Below are 21701 nucleotides of genomic sequence, written 5' to 3'. Positions count from 1 at the left end.
GTTTTGTACAGGGACTATATTCCCTTTATGATGCTTAAACCTTGTCAAATGTTTTTGTCCTTTCCTACAGCAACTGGTATTTGACATGTATTATTATTACATAATGGAGCTGTCATTCTACTGGTCACTGATGTTTTCACAGTTTACAGATATTAAAAGAAAGGTAAGCAGCTGGGTTTCCTATTGAAAGCCAACCATTAGTGTAATCTCTTTTTAAAGTGCTTGGGAACTCCAGCATTGTAGATGCTGGTCAAATTACTTTTTTTTAAAAATTACTCTGTCATAGTTATACAGGGTGGAAATGGGGCCTTCAGCCCAACTCATCCATGCTGACTGTTTGGCCAGTGAGCTAGTGCCATTTGCCTGCATTTAGCCTATTCCTCTAAACCTCTCCTATCCATCTACTTAACTAGATGTCTCTAGCAGCTTATTTCAAATATGCACTACCCCTTGTGTGAAAAAAGCTGTTCCTGATGTCCTTAAATCACTTGCCTCAAATCACTAACACATGCCCTCTAGTTTTTCGGAGATCTTCCCTTGGGGGTGGGGGGGGGGAGATGGTACTTTCACCCTGTCTATGCCCCTCTTATGCAGGACAAAAATGGGCACTTCATATCTGATCCATGCTGACTAAGTTGTCCACTTGAACTGGTCACAGCCCAGTTCCCTGCATTTGGCCTGTACCTTTCTATCTATTATCCATAACTTTCTGGCCATGTACTTGGTCACTTTTAATGATGGAGAGGAAGGTGGCTGGGCACATCTTGTCTGTGCTGGCCTTTAACACAGTAATCCCATCTGTCCCATTTCTCTCTAGCTTGACAACTTGCTTTCTGTCTCTCTGTCCCTTGCCAATTGATTCTGTTGCCACTTGCATACACTGAGAGTTCATTTACAGCAGATATGAGAGTATTGCATCACCAAGATGTACAATGTATAAAATTGTTAAATTGCATACTAACAGAACCAAAGCTCAATAACTGATCTTGAATTAAAAGTAGTCCAAAAAGGATATTTTGATCTTCAAACTGATGTTTTTTTTTTGCTTTATTAGACATGGTTACACTGCAGACAGAGAATAAGTAGGCTTGGATTTTGGGGCTGGTTCTGCAAGTTAAAACTAATTATTAACTGTTTGCCTATTTTGTTGTAACTCATTAATTGAAAGAGCTGGTTCAAACTTGATGGGCCAAATGGCTACCTTCTGGGCTGGGTTCTGATTCAGAAAGTTTAACTGCTGGAAGTGGAAATCAACAGTGCTCTTGGAACATTTCCTGCATTTTTCTTTTATTTCTAGATAGTAATATATTTGGATCTTTTTTGCTTTTGCAATTAGGGGAGTATTTTGAATGTGAGAGCAACTTTTACCCTGCATTTGCCCAACTTTTTGTAATTACTGTAAAGATAATTTCCAAGCATTTATTTTTGTTTTTAATTGATTTGCTTTGTCGTCTTTATTTGTGCCACATAGTTTCAACAAAGCCTCTTAGCAGCAGGTGTGCAGATAGTGGCTGCTTACATTGACAAATACTGAACTAAATAAAGCTGCTTATCTGTTTGGTATTGTGATTGCAGCTTTCCCACTTTATGTTATGCAAGCAAAGTTGAACCTAATCCATTTTTTGTAGTGATTTTGCTTGTGAATGAATTTCTCAGTAATAAACCCAAGCAATACAAAGGCATAAAGAATCGGTCCTCTCTGGCAGTCTTTTGACATGGGGGATGATTTGTTTCTTTTCGTTATGTGGGCTATAAGATGGCTGATGAGGCCTGTGCAAGAAATGCAGACTTCTCCATGGATGGGATGGGACTCTGGTGTCTAAAATTATGAGGGACATGGGTGTAGTGTATGCTCAGTCTTTTTCCCAGGGTTGGGGAATCAAAAACTAGGCCAAGGGTTTAGGTTGAGAGGGATGAGGGGTAAGATTTTAACAGAAACCTGAGGAGCAACATTTTGACCCAGAGGTTGGTCTATATATGGAACAAGCTGCCAGTGGAAGTTGAGGCAGGAATATTAACATGATTTAAAAGACAGTTGGGCAGGTACACTGATAGGAAAGATTTAGAGGGATGTGGGCTATACATGGCAAATGGGACTGGTTTAGATGGGGACTTTGGTCAGCATGGACCATTTGGGTTACACGGCCTGCTTTTTGTGCTTTATGACTCGGTGATGGGGCAGGTAGTACCTGATGGGGTAAGCAGTCTGCGATCGTTCCATCATGTCATGGAGATGTACAGTACAGAAAGGAACCCTTCAGCCCATGTACATGATGCAAACATTTTTGCCTGTCTGCAATACTACCATTTGCTCACATAGGCTCAGTGCTTAATACAATCCTGAATGTTGCTCTTCCACGTTCAAGCCTTGGAGATTGCCAAGTATTAGTGAACATAGTTCGCTTTTTCTCAAGGATATCTCAGAAAGCCTGAGATTTTTACAAATTGTCTGCCCAATTACAGTTTGGAATAAAAACACTATCCAAACTGGCTGTAAGAACTGCTTGACTGTATTTGTTTCTGAATTTGATTGGCAGGCTGTAATATTCACTCAACTAATTCCCTGGGAAGAGAGTAGTGCTGGAGTTTTCTCAGAGGGGTAGTGGATAAATACAGTACTGTGAATAATACATAAATAAATTCAATTCTGTAGCATTGCAGTTAAATCACTGAAATTCCTTTCATCGGTTTAAGAAGGGCCAACATGCGTCCTGATTCAATCAGTCTCAAACTAAACTGGTCCCAGGTTTGCTTCTTCAGTCTAACTGATTGCTACTACTTCATTGAATTGACCTAATAGAGGTCTTTATGAAGGAATTTGAAGCTGGAAATGTTTTCCCTATGGGGAAGAAGATCACCAAAAAATCCAGTGGGAAATTCGGAAGAACATTCTCTATTCAGAAAGTATCGGGTGTGGAACTCACTCCCACAAAGAGAGGTTGAAGTAAATGGCATGGTTGTAAATGGGGGCAGACTGGAAAAGCTGATGAGAGAGAAGGAATGGAGGCTTGTACTGATAGAAATAGTGGAGGAAAGGTGGCTTGAGTGGAGCATAAATGTCAGCATGGAATGAGTAGGCCAAATGGTCTGTCCCTGTCTTTTGAATCCTAGAAGGGCAGTCAACCCTCAAACATTAGAAAAGCCTTTTTTTTTCAAGTCTCCACATGGGAGATTACCCTAGAAAATGAAGGGATATGAAAAATGGGAAGGATGGCAATTTTTTTAAAAAATGCTTTGGAATGAAGATTGACAAATTTTTCAGACTATTTGCAAGCAAGTTACCACGTCCCTCTGGGGCCATTTCTGTCCAGTGTGTGTACGTTGACAACTTTGATGGGGTCCTTGAGAGAGTGGGACCCCATTAGCAATTTAAAATGACTTCTCCCAATGCTTAAGTCTAGCATCTTTGATTTCGATAGTCTTGTGATCACTCAGCTGCTTGTCGTATGAGTGCAGCATTTCATAAATTAATTACCTTTGCTTTTAAATTAAAGACTGCGTGTTTGCAAACTGAATGATTTCTGCTCAGAAATGCTCAGAAGCATAACCTTACCAGCTGCAAGTTTAATTTCAACTTGGTTGTCTCTTTTTTTAAAAAAAAAACAAGTATAATCGTGGCATTTAACCTTCAATTCAGTTATTGCCAAAGTCTAAGCTGAGAACTTGGATTTAAATAGGACTACTGTGTTTTTTTTTAAAAAACACCACCGACTCAACTGGTGGAGTTGGTGGATATTTTAAAATTTTTGCGAAGTGTGGATTTGAGGTGGTACCCAGTGGTCTTATGATATGTTAAAATACTTCTCCCATACTGGTCGCTGCCTTAACTTTCCCCTTCCCTTCCTCCTCAGCTCTTGGAAGTATTATCTGACCTGGGCTCTTTTAGGGTTCAGCTTGGCAGCTTGTGTTGATAGTTGTAGGCTGATATGTTGCCTCACATTGGTCATAGGACCTGGGTGAATTCCTACCAGTGATTGTTGAACTTGTAAAGACCAAACCTCACCCATGCCTTGACTGGTCTATTTGTATTAGAAACTCCTTGTCTTTGTTTTGTATTTAATAAACTTATTTTTAGTGCAGAAAGGATCCCATTTGCCCTTTATCTATCTTGTCCCTGTTGTGCATCATTTGTATAGGCTGCAACCATTTTGTGCTGATGATTCATTCATCTGCTGTTCTAAATGGCTCCCTCTTGGCTTGTTTTGTGTTCTTTATCACCACCAGGCTTGAGTATTGCTGTCTGTGCACTGTTTGCACTGACCTCGTAGTGTGCTGAGAGCTGGTCCAGCATTTTGCCTTTCCTTCACCCCTTAGCTTTGTTTAATCAGCTTCCTCCTTAATTCTGGTCACAAGGGTTTCATTTTACTGTAGAAGGTTTGTTTTCCGGTATACAGTCTGTGAAAGTTGAACTGCCTGGGACTTGAACTATCATCTCAACTCCTTGAACTTCATAGACTTGCATCATATTTGTATTCATTTCTGGGTTCAAAGTTCATTTATTATCAATATGTATACTATATACGACCTTGAGATTTGTCTTCTTACAGGCAGCCACTAAACAAAGAAACTCAATAGAACCTATTTAAATGAAAAGACCAAGCACCCAATGTGTGTGTGGGGGGGAAGGGGGAACAAATTATGCAAACAACAAAAGTAAGCAAGTAACATTCAGAACTGAAGTTCATGAAAGTGAGTCCACAACCATGAAGCCAGTCATCACTGCAGCCAATTTGGGAGCCGGTTAGTTGCAGGCCAGCGCAGAGACAAGTAAACCTTAGGGCAACGAGCTGAACCAGCCTGTTCCTCTCCTCCAGCATGACGCGCTGACCTTTACAAACTGGCCTGGTGCTTAAATCGTCCAAACCTCGGGTTGTTCCTCACTCTCGGACCCTGGCCCTGCCACTTCAATATGCTTTCAGGCCTGGGTCCCGCTGCCTCAATCTGGCCTGGCGCTTAAATTGATCAGACCTCTGTTCATGCCTTCCCTAGGGCCCAGGCCCTGCTGCCTCAGCTCTGCATTTCCTCCATATAGCAAAGGAAGGCACATTCCTTTGATGAGTTTGCATGCAGTCACTGACCAAGGAATGGTTCCAGTTCAATAATGTTAATGGGAGTTGTCAAATAGATTCTTGGTCTCTGGAATATTTCCCAGGCAGCATTGGCAGGCCTCTCCTTCACTTTCAGGCTCTGCTGTGCACACATGAAAACGAAACCAAAATTCTTTCTTACTTTTTTTAGGGAGCCATGGGATATAGGGTTAGCACAGGAACATGGCACTGAAGTAAAGATCAACCATGATGTGATGGTATGGTGGAGCAGACACAAGGGGTCAAATGGCCTCATGCTTTTATTTCTTTCTGTTGGTGCACATACACTTTGTGTAAAGTCCACACTCACATACTCCCAGATGGAATTGTCATTGCTATCATAGCCTGACCTTCCAAAACAGCTTCTACTGGCCTCCATAGATGCATCAATGCCATCTGATGTTCTTGTCTGCTGCATTGCCAGAAGCATTAACCCATTCATCAGGTGTTGTTGTTAAAGCTGACCAACTCTTACTTTTAAATGATTAAAATGGATGACAGAAGAACAGGGTCAAGAGTTCAACAGCACAGAAACAGGTCCTTCGGCACAACTTGTCCACGCTGACCAAGATGCCCAACTGAGGTAGTCCCACTTGCCTGTGTTTGGCCCATATCCCTCTAAACTCTTTCTATCCACGTATCTGTCCAAAATGTTGTGATCGTATCTGCCTCTACCTCTTCCTCTGGCATATACTGACCACCCTCTGTGGGGGTGGGGGGGAACCTTTTTTAAATCTTCCACCTCTCACTTTAAACTTAGTTTTGGGCTCCACTACTGTGGGGGGAAAAGATTTACTTTATCTGTACACTTCATGATTTTGTATCCTTCCGTAAGGTCACTTCTCAGTCTCCTTGGCTTCAGGGAAAACAGTACCAGCCTATTCAGTCTCTGCTTGTAACCCTAGCCCTCCAGTCCCAGTAACATCCTTGTAAATCTTTTTTTGCCCCCTCTCTGATTTAATGAGTTTCTCCCTATGGTAGGGAGACCAAGACCAAGACTGCATACAGTACTCCAAATGTGGCCTTGCCAACTATAATATTTGGGCAAAAATTCCTTGAACCAATAAAGTATGTACAAATTGAGGGGCTCTGACTAATTTGACTCAAATCCAGTTACACAGAAGTAATATCTGTGGTACTGTGTAAAAGTCTTGGGCACATGTTTTAAAAAATAACAAAATTCTGAAAAGTGAAGATGCTGTCAAGATAATGGAAAGTTCCTAAATATCAAAAAATTACTATAAAGAGCAATAAACAGTAAAACAAAACTAAATCAAATCATGTTTGGTGTAACCACCCTTGCTTTTAAAACTGTGTCAATTCTCTTGGGTACACTGTCGTGCATTAGAAAGTCAGCTGGTGGGTTATTCCGAGTATCTTGGAGAGCTTGCCACAGTTCTTCTGCAGACTTTGGCTGTCTCTCTGGGTAATCCCAGACAGCCTTGATGTTGAGTTTGGGGCTCTGTGGAGGCCACACCATCTGAAACCATATTTTTAAATAAATTAATCAACCAATCTAGGGTGTCTAAGACTTTTGCACAGTACTGTAGTTGTCTTGTACCTGATGTTTTATTTATAAGCCAAGAGACTTCTCATTGCAACCCCCTCATCTCCCATTTGAATTAAATAATTTGCATGAAATTCATATGTCCAGTTGCAATTAATTCTTCAAATAAAGTTCACACTTTGTTTCTGTGTTGACTGCTTAGGCAAGTGATTTGGCATGGAAGGAGTGGTCAGCCCATCTGGCTGTGCAGATGCTAACTGACCTCCTGAGGTTCCTTCTATTTGTCATTGAATGTTTAGGGAGCCACTTTTTCATTTTCCTTCCCTTTTGCTTGGGATCAAAAACCAGGTAGTGGTTTGGTTAAAAAAAACAGCTGACTATATTAATTTGAGAGATTAATTTGGTGAGGATTTTACATTAGAAATAATAAAATTCCTTGGATAACCAGTTGCAGATAAACAACATGTCTCTGTGGATTTCTAGCATTTACTCCGCATTTCCTGGGTAGATTTACATTCTTCACTGTCAGACATGTTTCCTATTACCATCCCTTTCACCTGCACCATCTTCCTGTCATTTAATCCCTCAGCCTTTGTTTTGTTCTCTCTCCTCTTCGAAGTTCAAAGTAAAATTTATTAGAGTATATACATGTCACCACATTAAACCCTGAGCTTCATCCTAAAGCATGACCTGAAATGTGCTCTTTCAGAATGTTGCTTGATCTGAAGTATTTTATGTGTTGATACGGACTTCTAGCATCTACAGTGCTTTGCTTTTGTATTATTGGAAAGTGATTCTGAAAATTGAGTGCAACAGATATTTTGCATACTGTTCCTACAACTTCTTCGAGTTGTTCTTCAACCCTTTCGCAGACTCTAGTTTGCTCATAATGCATTTTGGTGCAAACTACTATGCTGTGAGTCTTGGTTGAATCTCCTTCATCGTCTTGTGTTGAGATTTGAGGTCCTGTGTATTCTTTCTTCCACCCTATCCCCACTAACTTCGCGGTTTGTTTACCTGTTACTGTAAAGTAGTGGGGAGGGGAATGAGACCAGCTGTAACTTTCACACAATTGTTTCATGTGTATCTGTGCCATTAATAGTTGACTGATGCCTGCCATTTTATTCCCTTGCAGGATTTCCTCATTATGTTTCTCCACCACCTTGCAACGGTTGGATTAATCACATTTTCTTACGTCAACAACATGGTGCGGGTTGGAACACTTGTCATGTGTCTTCACGATGCGTCTGATTTCCTTTTAGAGGTGAGGATATCTTGTTGCTCACTGTAGATATTGTGGCCTGCTGGAGATTCTCTAGTTCTTCACACGGTGGAAGATGCTTCTTGGTTCTCAATTCCCAATTGGAGAGTTGGATTTGCCTTCCATTGAAAGTTCCCACAGAAAGCGAAAGCAGTGATAAGAAAGGAAGGTGGGGAGAAAACCTCTGGGCAGGAGTCCAAGACTCCAGTTTAATAACCCAGTTCAGATAATGTTAATTACTTGACCTTTGTTTTTTATGGTTTACAGGCCTGAGATTGCTTGGCAGCACTAACCACCTACATGCAATCTGCTTCTATCTGGGTGACAAGTGAGCATCTGGGGATTGGAGGGAATCTGAAGTTTGGCCTTTTTATTATCTTGCAGAATATGATTAAAGGTTTCCACCCATCCAGTGTTTGATTTTTGAGGTTTGTCCCTTGTCCTTGCCCAGATCCATTCAACTTTGCTAGTTGAAGTTCTGTATGACCCTTGTCCCCTTAAAATGTCAGCCCACATGATGTGTCACTAACCCCAGCATGCCAAGCCCAAGGCAGGAGCTGCTTAGTAAGCTGGACTTTTGCTCTGTGCCTTGGCTCTGATGTGGCATAGAATTGTACATTATGGAACAAAAGGTCATTTGAACCTATGGTGGTTACTGGTAAAATAATTCCAACAGTTTATTTTCCCCCCATAAATCTGACGTGAAGGATATTCTCTCTCGTGTGCCAATTTATTGTGGAAAGCCCTGCTTGTCTGTTTCCACCAGCCCTACTGATTTTCCTTGTTCCTTAAATAACTGGTGTAAATAGTTCAAATCAAATGTCCTCTACCCTTGAACTGTCAGCTAAAAGGAACAGCTAGCTGTTTAAATCTGTTCTGATGCCATGCATATTTTGTTAAACCTCACCCATCTTTACTTCAAGAAGACCATTGTCAGTTTAAGTTCACAGCTGATGTTGCGGGTCTCTGGAGGCATTCTGATAAAAATGTCAGATTTTCTACTGGTAAATATTAAAAAAATCAGGGATTGAGATGAGTTTGAGCCAGGGTGGAGAGAACTATATATGACTGGGTTGGCAGTGCTGTGTTATTCAACACACAAAATGCTGGAGAAATTCAATAAGTCAGGCAGCATTGATGGAGGGGAATAAACAGTTGACATTTCAGGCCGAGACCCTTCATCAGGGAGTTTCTTGATTTTCAGCATCTGCAGAATCTCTTGTGTTAGTGATGCATTTTGTGTGTTTGCACACAAGCTATTTCTTGTGAATGCACCTCATTCTCCACCCCACCTCACCACAAGACATAATATGGAAGATCTAGACAGAACCGTTTTATGGGCTTGGTCAGTTCAGAAGTGCCTAACTCACATCAAGCAGGGCCTGGGGGTTATTCTAAAGGTAGTCATTTTTGAAAGACTTGCCAAAAGAATCCCTGTTGCTTGAGTGAACACGAGGTATTTTTGACATGCAACTTGAACCAAAGTGGTGGGAGAAGATGAGTGAATAGTGGTCAGCATGCAGGAAATGGGGGAGGTGACCTCTGGGGGAAGGCAGAGGACTTGGGACAGAATCAAGTGCAGGGCTGAAGGTGTGTGATGGTGAAGCAGGTAGAATGAATAGCCAGCATGCAGTTGATAGATGTCTGAAGGTTGGGGGCAAGTGTTGGGTTGGATGAATGCTACAGGGCCAGAACGAGAGCACTTGGGCTTTAATTATTTTGCTGATTGCTAGAAGCTGGAAACAAAGGTGTTTGGTGAAAGTAAATGGTGTGGGTTCTGTTCTTTATTCATTGGTTTCTGAATGAGTTGAAAATTGTTTAGATGCAATAGAGGAGGCTACCAGAGTCAAAAGTGGAGTTTATTGTTATGTGCACAAGTAAATATATGCAATGGTGCAGAGAAACACTTGCTTACAGCAGCAGCACAGGCACATCACATTGTATAAGCAGCATTCATACAGAAAACAAATTGTTGATTCATGTAAAAACTGTACAATTAGAACAAAAACAAAGTCCATTTTAATGCAAAGTGGTCATTGTTTTGCCTCAATGCGCTGTAATCTGATCTGTATGAACACGCTTTTTACTGTCTCAGTACATATGACAATAAACCCATTTGAAAAAGCTGTAGTGAATGGGGTCGTGCCATTCAGTTCAAGAACCAAATGGTTGAAGAGAAGTCACCGTTCTTGAACCTGGTGGTCTGGGACTTCAGTCTCCTGTACCTCCTGTCTGATGGTAGCTGCAGAAGGATTGAGATTGTCTTGGAGTGCTTGAGTGACGGGAGATGTTCAAGGTAGCAATTGGAAGATGGTGGTCTGGAGTTTGGAGCTCATCAGACAGGATGCCCAAGTTACACGCTGAAGGAGTAGCCTGCAGATAAATGCCTGAAGCCTGGAATTTTTGGTGGAACCAAACAGGATTGCTTGATCTTGCTGCAGAGCTGATGGGGTTTTTCCTTGCATTTGCTGATTAAGCAACAGCTTGTATATTGTCTTGACTTACAAGCAGGGTAGACAAAGGAGATGCAGTGGATGTAGTGTGCAGGCAGTCCCCAGGTTACGTATGAGTTCTGTTCCTGAGTCTGTCTTTAAGTCGGATTTGTACGCAAGTCAGAACAAGTACATCCTGTATTATTTACCGTCATTTCATCAAATGTTTGTCTTAGTATACCGTATATATTTTACCTTTCTATGCATATAAAACACTTAAGAAACATATGTATTCCAATAATTAAACCACTGTGTTGCTTAGTAATAATTGTAGCTTTCATCGGGCAGGGCCTTTCACATGCTCCATTATTCTCACTTTATCCATTATCCTTTAAAATTGTTCCGATCGTTGATCGACTGTAGCCTAATGTTTTTCCAATGACCGATGGTGTTTCACCTCTTTTCAAACACTTTATTATTTCCACTTTATTTTCAATCGCGATCGCTTCCCGTCAATGGAACAGAAACACTGCGGGCGGTGGGTCTGGACCTGCGCCATCTTCTGAGGTCCGCTGGGTCTTAAGGACCACTGCACTGATTTCCCTGGGTCCTAAACTGCACCGCACTGAGACAGGTTAAATGGGACAAGTGGGGGCTGTGCTGGGTTTGGGTATTTGATCCTCTACAATATTCCACGTGGGAATTTAAACTGGAGGTGGTATGTTTTTTTTTTGTGAGGTCGAGTTGGATGGTACGGGAGTCACTGGATTGACATCAACCCGGCACAGGAGCGGTCTGTCACTAAATCGAACTTGAGACCCTCCGTTCTCTAGCCCGGTGCTGATCTAACTGTGCTACCAGCTGACCGGAGTGGTGGGGGGGGGGGGGTCAGGGTGAATCTTACTAAGAAAAATTTAAGCCAAATACAAAGTTTAAACACTCAACACAGTGTCAATGGCAATGACTTAAAATGGTGGACGGTGTCACGATCCGACTTAAAATGGCGGACGGTGTTCTCCTTCCTCGGTTTGTAAGTACAAGTTGTCGGTAAGTCGGACGTTCATAACTCGGCGACTACCTGTACTTGGATTTTCAGAAGGCCTTTAACAAGGTGCTGCACAGGAGGTTGCTTAGCAAAGTAAGAGCCCATGGAATTACAGGGAAATTGCTAATGTGGGGGGAGCATTGGCTGGTCAGCAGAAAACGGTGCGAATAAAGGGATCCTATTCTGGCTGGCCGCTTGTTACCAGTGGAGTTCCACAGGGGTCAGTGTTGCGACTGCTGATTTTTACGATATATATCGATGATTTGGACTATGGGATTAATGGATTTGTGGCTAAATTTGCCAATGATACAAAGATGGGTGGAGGAGTGGGTAGTGTTGAGGAAACAGAGAACCTGCAGAGAAACTTAGATAGTTTAGGGCAGGGGTGGGCAAACTTTTTGACTTGTGGGCCACAAAGGGTTCTAAAATTTGACAGGGGGGGCCGGACCAGGAGCAGATGGACGGAGTGTTTTGGTAATACACCTCAAGAGAAAATAAAACATCATGGGATATGTAGAAAACATGTGCTTTAATTTCAATTGAAAATGAACAAATGCATTACAACAAAATATCTGTCTTTGAAGTCCCATGGTATTTAGTTATTTATTGAAATGACTTTTAAAACACTGAAAATTAAATGAATAAAATACAGCTTTTTTAATAGTAACAGTTATTATTTTAAAGCACTGAAGATTCTGTTATCCTTCAAGATATTATCATCATCACTCTCCTCCTGTCTTTATTTCAAAAATGGTAGGAGATGCAGGTCTACTTGTCCTGCTCCTTCTTATTCAATTGTCCCCTGTGCCAAAACTCAACAACGACCCGCACAATGACAGAACAGTGAGAGCACGCCAGTATGCGGAGTGCGTTATTTGATCTGGAGCGCATTTTTTATTTTGAGAACATACGTGCACCTGCGCACTACTCATGTCCATCACTTAACAGAAATGACATGTAACATGTAAGGCTTATTAACACAACGAAGAAACTTATTTTTAATTTCAGTGGGAACAGTGTTGTTGGTCTCCCTTTTTAGCCAGCGCATCAAAGTCTGGATTTAGTTTTGTTGTGGCGATTCTCAGGATGGATCTGAGGTGTTGGTCAGTTAACTTGGATCTGTGGCTGGCTTTGTTGATGTTCATGAACACCTGTTCACACAAATAGGTCGAGCCGAACAAAGAGTAAAGCGCAAATGTGGAGTATTACGCTACACCTCAACAAATGTCAATGTGTAGCGGTGTGCTACATGCAGCGCTAAAATTATGACATGGAGTCGGTAACTGCAGTCGAAGAAAAAAACTTTATTCAAAATCCCCAGCCTCACTTTTAAGCCTCCCTCAAACTGCCCCCCTGCGCAGAGGCTCCAAAACTCTGCTCACAAATCCCCGCAGGCTATCTCCCTTAGCCGGAACACTGGCTAATTGTGAGCCAGTTCGGATGTGCCAGGAAATGGGTCGCCACAAATGTCTATAGAGTGCGTCATCTATTGGGAAAACGCCAGAATTGCGGGGGGAAAAACGTTAACAAGGTTTATTCATATAATTTCATCAAGTTCTGCGGGCCGGATTAAAAAGCTTAACGGGCGCATATGGCCCGCGAGCTGTAGTTTGCCCATGCCTGGTTCAGGGGAATGGGCAAAGAAGTGGCAAATGAAATACAATGTTGTAAAGTGTAGGGTCATGCACTTTGGTGGAAGAAATAAACAAGCAGACTATTATTTAGATGGGAAGAAAACTCAAAATGCAGAGATGCAAAGGGACTTGGGAGTCCTTGTGCAAGATACCCTAAAGGTTAACCTCCAGGTTGAGTCGGTGGTGAAGAAGGTGAATGCAATGTTGGCATTCATTTCTAGAGTATGAGTAGGGATGTGATGATGAGGCTCTAAGGCACTCGTGAGACCACACTTGGAGTATTGTGTGCAGTTTTGGGCTCCTTATTTTAAAGGATGTGCTGACATTGGAGAGGATTCAGAAAAGATTCACGAGAATGATTCCAGGAATGAAAGAGTTACTGTATGAGGAACATCTGGCAGCTCTTGGGCTGTATTCCCTGGGGTTCAGGGAATGAGATTTCACCCCCCCCCCCATTCTTGAATGTTAAAAGGCCTGAGCAGATGAGATATGGCAAAGTTATTTCCCATGGTAGGGGAGTCCAGGACAAGAGGGCACAACTTCAGGATTGAAGGATGTTCATTTAGAACAGAGATGTGGAGAAATTACTTTAGTCAGAGGGTGGCAAATCTGTGGAATTTGTTGCCACGAGTGGCTGTGGAGGCCAAGTCATTTGGTGCATTTAAGGCAGAGATAGATAGGTTCTTGATTAGCTAGGACATCAAAGGGTATGGGGAGAAGGCAGGGGAGTGGGGATGACTGGAAGATTTGGATCAGCCATGATTGAATGGTGGAGCAGACTTGATGGGCTGAATGGCCTACTTCTGCTCCTATATCTTATGGTCTTGTTATCAGTATTTCAGGATTAATTCTGTGGAATCTCTTCTTTCCCAAGGTTGAGGGGTATTTGGGGGAAAAAATGTGTTCACTCTTGCAGGTGCACACTGAGTATTATTTGACATTTCTCAGCTGGAATTGTATAATGGTTGTCTTAATTGTGGCTGAGGAGTATTAAGGCTCTCAAAATTATCGAAGCATTTTATTTCTCTATTTTCATAATCCCATTCCTGCAACACAGTGACACACTGCTTTTTTGATTGGAAATCATTACTCGACTACAGGCAATTTAACACCCTCACTTTAACCCCCAGCTCTGAATAAGTCTACCCACTGGCTTACGCAAAAGCTATGCATAAAACTGTGATGGTGAGAAAAACTGTCTCCTTTTAGTGTTGAAACTAGAATGAAGTAAGAGTACAGGGGGTTGTTGCAAAGCTACCTTATTCTCAAAGGTCCAAATTAATCTTGAATGTACTGATTATGACACCATTCAGATGGAGGGACTAGTTTCCTTTTTCCATTGTCACTGTTTTCTCAAATGGCCTTGCGTTAATCTCTTTGTCTCATCAGCTCTGTGGCACAGGATACTAATGAGCTCTTTTGCTGTTTTGATTTACAGGCTGCTAAATTAGCCAATTATGCCAAGTATCAAAGACTTTGTGACACACTATTTGTGATGTTTGGTTTTGTCTTCGTCAGCAGTAGACTTGGCATTTACCCATTCTGGTGAGTAGTAATTAATGGGGTGGTTTTGTGCTTTGGGTTGTAAGCTGGGGTCCTGGGGAAGAGGGAAATAGACATGTATGAACATCTGACAATGTTATTTATTTGCTGTTCCCTTTGGGTAACCAACCGTAACACTTGGAGGGTGAAGGAAAGGATATTTATCTTCCTAGATTTTATAATTAATTCGGCATTGCTTAAATTGGTATACAAGTTACCTTAACTTGAAAATGCACTTGGATTTTTCTCGTATGTGTTTTGGCAATTGTAGTGAAAATTTGGAAGTAAACTTTGCTATTTGATGGATTGCTAGCTATACTTCGTATAAGGTCTCACTCCTAATGAAATCTCCGTTTAAAACTCTAGTGGGATCTTTTCCTTCATCAAACAAAGGGAGCGATTAAATGTTTGTAATCTGAAGAGGCATTTTCATAGCACACTGTCTCCACTCCAGTCACAAAGCAATACAGCACAGATACAGGCCCTTTAGTCCAACTATGGCAACCACCCAACTAGTCCCAATTTCCTGCATTCAGCCCTTTTCCCTCAAAGCCCCACCCTTCCATATCCCTATCTAAGTATTTCTTAAATGATACTATTGTACCTGCCTCAGTACTTCCTCTGGCAGTTCATTCCATATATTTACTGCCCCTCGGGTCCCTTTTTAAATCTGCCCCCTCTCTTCCTAAACTTATGTCCTTTAGGTTTGGACTTCCCTACTTGGGGTAAAGACTTGCCATCCATCTTGCCTATCTATGCCTCTCACAATTTTAAGCACTTCTACAAGGTTGCCTTATTTCCTATGTACCAAGGAATAAAGACCTAGTCTGGTCCACCTCTCCCATATAACTCGGGTCCTCATCCTTGTAAATCTTTGCGCCCTTTCCAGTTTAACCACATCTTTCCTATAATAGGGTGACCATAAATGCATACAGTACTTCAAACGCAGCCTTGCCAATGACGTGTAGAGCTGCAGCAGAATGTCTCCACTCCTATAATTATCAATTCCAACTATTCTCTAACCACATCCACCTCCCAAAATCCTGATTCCAGAACCGGGTATCCTCGGCATTTCCCTTTCAATTCCTGTGAGCCATTGGGCATAGCAGTGGTTTAAAATTATAGATTTGATATCAATCCTGAGAGAAGAGTAAAGATCAGTATGAAGGAAAGTGAATTCAGCACATCTGTGATTCCATCCCGACCAAATTGCAAATTGTTTTTTGTTAAATGAAATGGAATCTTACCTGGCATCACTCTCAGGATAGATATCTAACTAAGCTTGCACCCCATGCTCCAGGTAGAAAAATGACACTTTGATTCATAAATTCTTTGTTTATCCAAGATTGTTGTTCACTGTCCCTAAGCACTGAGCAGTTCAGTATTGCATGAATCAGAGTCCCTGGTGGCAAGGATTACAAATCTCTGACATTGAAACTGAATGACATGGTATCAAAAATTTCTATCTTTTCGATGAAAAGATCTCTCCTGTGAGGAGAGACCATTATCCTTTTGGAATTCAGAAGGATGAGAATTTAGAAGAATCTCATAAAAAGAAAAATAATAATAATCTTGATGATTAATGTGGTGGATGACTAGGGCTGTTTCCTTGGGTTAGACAACCCAGATCCAGAGGGTGACGGTCTTGGGACAAGGGGCTGGCATTTAGTACTAAAATGAGAAATATAGATGTATTCCTGGTTTTTTTTCCTTTTTTTTTGGCTCTGACCTCGGACAGTGATAAACTTGTGGAATTTTCTGTTCATGAGAGCTGTGGACACAGTCTTTGGGTGCACCTGGAGTATTGTGTGCAGTTCTGGTCTACGTACTTGAGGAAGGATACACTGGCTTTGGAGGCAGTGCAGAGGAGGTTCACCAGGTTGATTCCAGGGATGAAGGGGTTGACCTATGAGGAGAGATTGAATCGTCTGGGACTATACTCTCTGGAATTCAGAAGAATGAGAAGGGATCTTATAGAAACATACAAAATTTTGAAAGGGATAGATAAGATAGAAGTAGGAAAGTTGCTTCCATTGGTTGGTGAGACTAGAACAGGCATGGGCAAACTACGGCCCGCGGGCCAATGCGGCCCGTTAAGCTTTTTAATCCGGCCCGCAGAACTTGATGAAATTATATTAATAAACCTTGTTAACGTTTTCTCCCCGCAATTCTGGCGTTTTCCCAATAGATGACGCACTCTATATACATTGACCTTTGTTGAGGTGCAGCGTATTACTCCACATTTGCGCTTTACTTTGTGACCTTGTGGCGACCCATTTCCTGGCACATCCGAAACGGCTCACAATTAGCCAGCGTTCTGGCTAAGAGAGATAGCCTGCGGGGATTTGCGAGCACAGAGCTCCGCATACCGGCGCGCTCTCCCTGCTTTGTCATTCTGCGGGTCGTTGTTGAGTTTTGGCACAGGGGACAATTGAATAAGAAGGAGCAGGACAAGTAGACCTGCATCTCCTACCGTTTTTGAAATAAAGACAGTCAGGAGGAGAGTGATGATGATAATATCTTGAAGGATAACAGAATTTTCAGTGCTTTAAAATAATAACTGTTACTATTTAAAAAAGCTGTATTTTATTCATTTAATTTTCAGTGTTTTAAAAGTCATTTCAATAAATAGCTAAATACCATGGGACTTCAAAGACAGATATTTTGTTGTAATGCATTTGTTCATTTTCAATTGAAATTAAAGCACATGTTTTCTACATATCCCATGATATTTTATTTTCTCTTATGAGGTGTATTACCAAAACACTCCGTCCATCTGCTCCTGGTCCGGCCCCCCTGTCAAATTTTAGAACCCTTTGTGGCCCTCAAGTCAAAAAGTTTGCCCACCCTGGACTAGAACAAGGGGACATTGCCTCAAGATTCAGGGGAGAAGATTTAGGATGGAGATGAGGAGAAACTGTTTTTCCCAGAGAGTGGTGAATCTGTGGAATTCTCTGCCCAGGGGAACAGTTGAGGCTTCTTCACTAAATATACTTAGAAACGGTTCAATAGGTTTTTACATAGTAAGGGATTAAAGGTTATGGGGAAAAGGCAGGTAGATGGAGCTGAGTTTACGGACAGTTCAGCCATGATCTTATTGAATAACGAGACAGGTTTGATGGGCCGGATGGCCTACTCCTGCTCATATATCTTGTGTTCTTATGGAAATGTCAGGTTTGACTAACGATTGAATTTTTGAGGAAGTAACCAAAAGGGTTGATAATGGTAGTGCATTTGATATGATCATTGTGGATTTTAGCAAAGCCTTTCGAAGTCCTACATAACAGGGTAATCAAAAAAATTAAAAAGCCCATGAGATCTGAGGGAGAGTGGCAAATTGGATCCGAAAACTGGCTTAGAGGCAGGAAACAAAGGGTGATGGTTAATTGGTGATTTAATGACATGAAGGCTGTGCTAGTGGAATCCTTCTGGGCTCTGTACTTGGTTCCTTGTATTTTTGTAGTTAGTATTGTAGGAGGCATGATGGGGTAGTCTGCAGATGCAAAATTCGGCTTTGTGGTTGAGAGTGAGGAAGAAGGCTTTAACTGCAGGAAAATGGGTAGAAACATGGAAAATGGTTTTTAATCTAGAGAAGTGGGAGGTTATGCAGTTGAGGAGGTGCAATGTTTCAAGAGAATGGACAGTAAATGGGAGAGTATTGGGTGTTGGAATGAAAGATCATTTGCAATGTATATGCCCAGATCCTTGCTCTACTAATTTGCCCTGCAGCCCTGGTTTAAAAGGCATACAGGATGCCTTCCTTCATCAGTCAAGGCACAGTGTATGAGCAAGGTGGCCGTGCTAGAACAGTAAACGATACTAGTCTGGCTATTGGTCTGGTACTGTGCACAGCTCAGTCCACACAATAGGAAAGATAGCACTGAAATTGGAGAAGGTGTGGAGGTTTACAAGGTTGTTACTGGGACTGCAAAGTTGAAGCTGGGGGAAAGGTTGGAGAGTCTAGGATTGTTTTGTATATTTGTCTTTTATTGCCCAAAATCAGAATCGGGTTTATTATCACTGGCATGTGTTGTGAAATTTGTTAACTTAGCAGCAGTAGTTCAATGCAATACATAATATAGAAGAAAAAATAAGTCAATTACAGTATGTATATTGAATAGATTAAAAATCATGCAAGGACAGAAATTATATATATTTAAAAAGTTGACATGAATGGAAAAGCCTGCAAAAAGTAGTGAATATGACCCTGTCCATTATGGGTAAAGTTCTCCCCACCATTGACCTCATCTATATGGAATACTGTTGTTGGAAAGCAGCATCCATCATCAAGGGCCCTCACCACCCAGGTTATGCTCTCTTGCTGCTACCATCAGGAAGGTGGTACAGACCCACACCATCAGGTTCAGGAACAGTCATTGCCCCTCAACCTCTTGAACCAGAGGGCATAACTTCACTTGAAATGTTCCCATAACCAATGGACTCACTTTCAAAAACCCTTCAACTCGTGTTCTCAATATTTATTATTATTAATTTTTTGTACTTGTAGTTTTTAACATTGGTTATTGTCTGTCCTGTTGGGTGTGGTCTTCATTGATTCTATTGTGTTCTTATGATTGCCCACAAGGAGAATGTATCTTGGAGGTGTATATGTATGATAGATACATGTATGATGTATGTAGTTTGATAATAAATTTATTTTGAACATTGGATGTGTGCATCGCCAACAAGATCAATATTTATTCCCCTTGAAAAGTGGGTGTGTACTCCTGTCTGAACCACTCCAGGGTTGGTTTTCTGGGGGGGAGGGGGGGAGAAAAAGGAAGCTGAGCAAGACATAATTTAAAGTATTTAAAGTCTGTAAGATTACAATATCCTTCCTATTTGTTTTACTTGGCAGAGCAGGTCAAGGACCAGGGGCACGAGTTTAAAGAAGTTTGTAGAAAGATCAGAGGGTAGATGGAGTAAAAACTATACCAGTGAATGGCAAGGATCTGATCCTTGCTGCTTGAAAGGGTGGAGGTAGAAATCTCTCCCACATTTAAACAGGACTTGAGGAATTGTGAACGCAGGATGGAGGGTGTGGTGAAGGTGAAATTTTTGCTCCCAATTTAAGTGTGTTGCATGTTCTCTCTGATCTTTTCTTACGATTAGAGGGGATCAGATGATCTCAGTAAGTGGCGTAGCAAACTTAGAACAGTGTAAACTACTCCCAGTTTCTTGTCACTCTGGACTGTTTTGAGGGTTGTAGTACTGTGTGAGTGAAAAGATCTTGGTGTTGACAGTCAGGACAGCTGCTTTGCAGATTAACATTGGTCATGTTTTCTCCCCGCCAAATGTGACATTAATTTTATCTCCTTGGAATATATTCCTTTCCTTTTTAAGCCCAGGGTTTATTCTCACTTCTAAATGCATTTGTCGTCTGTCAGGGGATTAAAGTGCCAGTATGTTCAACAATGCAAAGCAAAATGTGAGTTACTTGCAGGTTTACACAAGGCAATTACTCCTGTACCCCCTGTTAGTTATGTGGTGACTTTTTGTGTAACCATATTTGCATGTATTTGGTGATAGTGTAACTCAAGTGAATACTCATTGCTGGGTGAGAACTGCTAAACAAGCTGTCTGCCGGTCAGATCTGGCCTCTGACTTTCTAGGGATAAATTTGCTAAGTTATTTCAGCAGCAAATCGTGCCCTGCAGTGCATGCATGTGTGGGGGGGGGGGGGGGGCAAGCTGCGGGGTTGCATAAACAGTATGTAGTATAATGTTGTAAGTAACTTGAATACTTGTATAATATGGCTTCTTTATCTCAGCTAGCAAATTCCAATTACTCTTTCCAAGAAAGTAAGAATCCTATTTACCATGTTTCCTTATGATGGTGAAGGAAGCTATTCAGCACAAAGTCTACGTAGGCTCCTAAATTTGCCCTCCTGTTTTTAATGGTCTTTGTGTTCCTGTTGGGTGATTATATGGAGATCATTCCACGAAGCAAATTACCAAGTATTTTACCCTCTCTCTCTCCCCCCCCCCCCCCCCCATTCATTCCCAGTCTGAAGTAGAATTAGTGGCATTATTGCATATATGTTGGCCTGCTATTCCAGTCTTGTTTAGGTACTAACACAAGTACAGATTCAGGAAGGCTGTGCAGAACATATTTTCCACAATAAAGTGTGTGCAAATCTCTACCAGTCTTTAAAGGTTGATGGTCACTGCTATCCTGTTTTGGAGCAGTAAGTCCCCACCAGCTTCCCAATGTCTTTTTATTGCTGCTGTACCACCTCCACCTCCCCATAGCCTTTCCTCTTCCTGTTTTGACTCATTAGTGCCTTTTAAAGGGGCATTGCTACATTCTGTATGTCCAATTGGTTCAAGCATTGTCAAAGTCAATTTGGACTATGAACCTATTCAGCCCTTGATCAGGGGGAAATGTTTTGTTATGAGTAACATTTTTCAAAAAAAAAATCAGGAACCATTGTTGTGGCTTGAGGTTTGGTGTCTGGGTGCAGATGAGGAGATCTAAAGGCCAAACAACGGAGCTGAATCTAGAATATCAAATTTGTGCGTCCTGTGTATTGTAAGCCCACAAGAAACAGGATGGGCAATTCAGCCCCTTGAGCCTCCTCTGCCAATAGAACATAGAAAACCTACGGCACAATACAGGCCCTTTGGCCCACAATGCTGTGCTGACATGTACGTACTTTAGAAATTACCTAGGGTTACCCATAGCCCTGTATTTTTTCTAAGCTCCATGTACCTATCCAGGAGTCTCTTAAAAGACCCTATTGTATCCACCACCACCACCGTCGTTGGCAGCCCATTCCATGTATTCCCCACTCTCTGCATGTAAAAAAAACTTACCTCTGACATCTCCTCTGTACCTACTTCCAAGCACCTTAAAACTGTGTCCTCTTGTGGGAACCATTTCAGCCCTGGGGGGAAAAAGCCTCTGACTATCCACACGATCAGTGCCTCTCATCATCTTGTACACCTCTATCAGGTCACCTCTCATCCTCTGTTGCTCCAAGGAGAAAAGACAACATTCACTCAACCTATTCTCATAAGATATGTTCCCCAATCCAGGCAACATCCTTGTAAATCTCCTCTGCACCCTTTCTATAGTTTCCACATCCTTCCTGTAGCGAGGTGACCAGAACTGAGCATAATACTCCAAGTGGGGTCTGACCAGGGTCCGATATAGCTGCATGGGATGTACCATTGCCAGATATCAGAGGTGGC

The 21701-nt window shown here is 41.7% G+C and overlaps 1 protein-coding gene across 2 annotated transcripts in view; it reads left to right on the top strand.

Moving 5' to 3' along the window:
• The window catches only part of cers5 (ceramide synthase 5), a 123442-nt gene that overhangs the window by 83891 nt on the left and 17850 nt on the right, over nucleotides 1–21701 (top strand). For both annotated transcript variants that reach the window (XM_059955824.1, XM_059955825.1), the window contains 3 exons: nucleotides 71–163; nucleotides 7730–7858; nucleotides 14405–14511. In XM_059955824.1, the coding sequence (XP_059811807.1) occupies nucleotides 71–163; nucleotides 7730–7858; nucleotides 14405–14511 (329 nt within the window). The remainder of the gene's footprint in view (nucleotides 1–70; nucleotides 164–7729; nucleotides 7859–14404; nucleotides 14512–21701) is intronic.

This window comes from Hypanus sabinus, chromosome X1, assembly GCF_030144855.1.
Source record: "Hypanus sabinus isolate sHypSab1 chromosome X1, sHypSab1.hap1, whole genome shotgun sequence".
In the NCBI taxonomy this organism is placed as follows: domain Eukaryota; kingdom Metazoa; phylum Chordata; class Chondrichthyes; order Myliobatiformes; family Dasyatidae; genus Hypanus; species Hypanus sabinus.
The sequence above is the reverse complement of the archived record's forward strand: the minus strand, read 5'-3'. Positions and strand labels throughout refer to the sequence as shown.